At 23.0% G+C, this 1,059-nt stretch overlaps 1 protein-coding gene across 1 annotated transcript, besides 4 other annotated features; it reads right to left on the bottom strand.

Moving 5' to 3' along the window:
* The first annotated feature begins 70 nt into the window (after positions 1-70).
* Positions 71-205: a microsatellite.
* Positions 188-370: a microsatellite.
* Positions 371-540: 170 nt separating this feature from the next.
* Positions 541-873, bottom strand: EDI_038150 (uncharacterized protein; the record flags this gene model as incomplete). Its single annotated transcript, XM_001735607.1, has 1 exon — positions 541-873. A coding segment is annotated over one exon (333 nt), but the record flags the coding sequence as incomplete, so codon positions are not given.
* Positions 672-717: a microsatellite.
* Positions 874-1,023: 150 nt separating the features above from the next.
* Positions 1,024-1,059: a sequence feature (AT_rich).

Here is a 1,059-nt window from a genome sequence, read left to right on the forward strand (position 1 = left end):
CTGAGCTACGTTCCCTATTCAAACAATAACATAGAATAAAAACAAAAATAGATATATTAATAGTGGAAACATATAATAATAGTGTATATCTATATTAATAGGTTATAGTGTATAAAGTATAGATATAATAATAGTCTATAAAGTATAAAGTATAAAATATAAAATATAAAGTATAAAATATAAAATATAAAGTATAAATATAATAATAGTCTATAGTCTATAGTCTATAAAGTATAAAGTATAAAGTATAGATAATAGAATAGTGTATAGTCTATAAATAATAAAAATAATAATAGTATATAAAGTATAGTGTATAAATAGAATAGTGTATAGTATATATAATATAAATAGGATAAGTATAATAGTATAGATAAAGGTGTATATATAATATAAGGATAAGTTATAGATAAAAAGACGAGCATAGCAGGGATCGAACCTGCAATCCTCAGATCCGAAGTCTGATGCGTTTCCATTGCGCCATATGCCCATTATCAGATAAGTACATAAGTACAGAGGTGGATGATATCTAGAACACATATATCAAAAGTAAAGATAATAAAAGGTAGTAAAGGTAGTAAAGGTAATAAAGGTAATAAAGTTAATAGGGATAGTAAGAATATAAGGAAAGGAAGTAGTAGTTACATAGTATAAAACACTATAAGTAGTATAAGTAGTATAAGATAGTATAAAATAGTATAAAATAGTATAGATAATATAAAAGAATAGAGTGTACACTAAAAGTATAATAAAAGGAATATATAAGTTTAATAGATGTAAAAATATAGTAATAGATGTCATATAGATGTACAAAAAGGTGGGAACGGTGAGTATCGAACTCACGACCTTAAGATTATGAGACTTACGCTCTACCAACTGAGCTACGTTCCCTATTCAAACAATAACATAGAATAAAAACAAAAATAGATATAATAATAGTGGAAACATATAATAATAGTGTATATCTATATTAATAGGTTATAGTGTATAAAGTATAGATATAATAATAGTCTATAAAGTATAAAGTATAAATATAAAATATAAAGTATAAAATATAAAAAT

Source organism: Entamoeba dispar, genomic scaffold (assembly GCF_000209125.1).
Source record: "Entamoeba dispar SAW760 scf_1105229459295 genomic scaffold, whole genome shotgun sequence".
In the NCBI taxonomy this organism is placed as follows: domain Eukaryota; phylum Evosea; order Mastigamoebida; family Endamoebidae; genus Entamoeba; species Entamoeba dispar.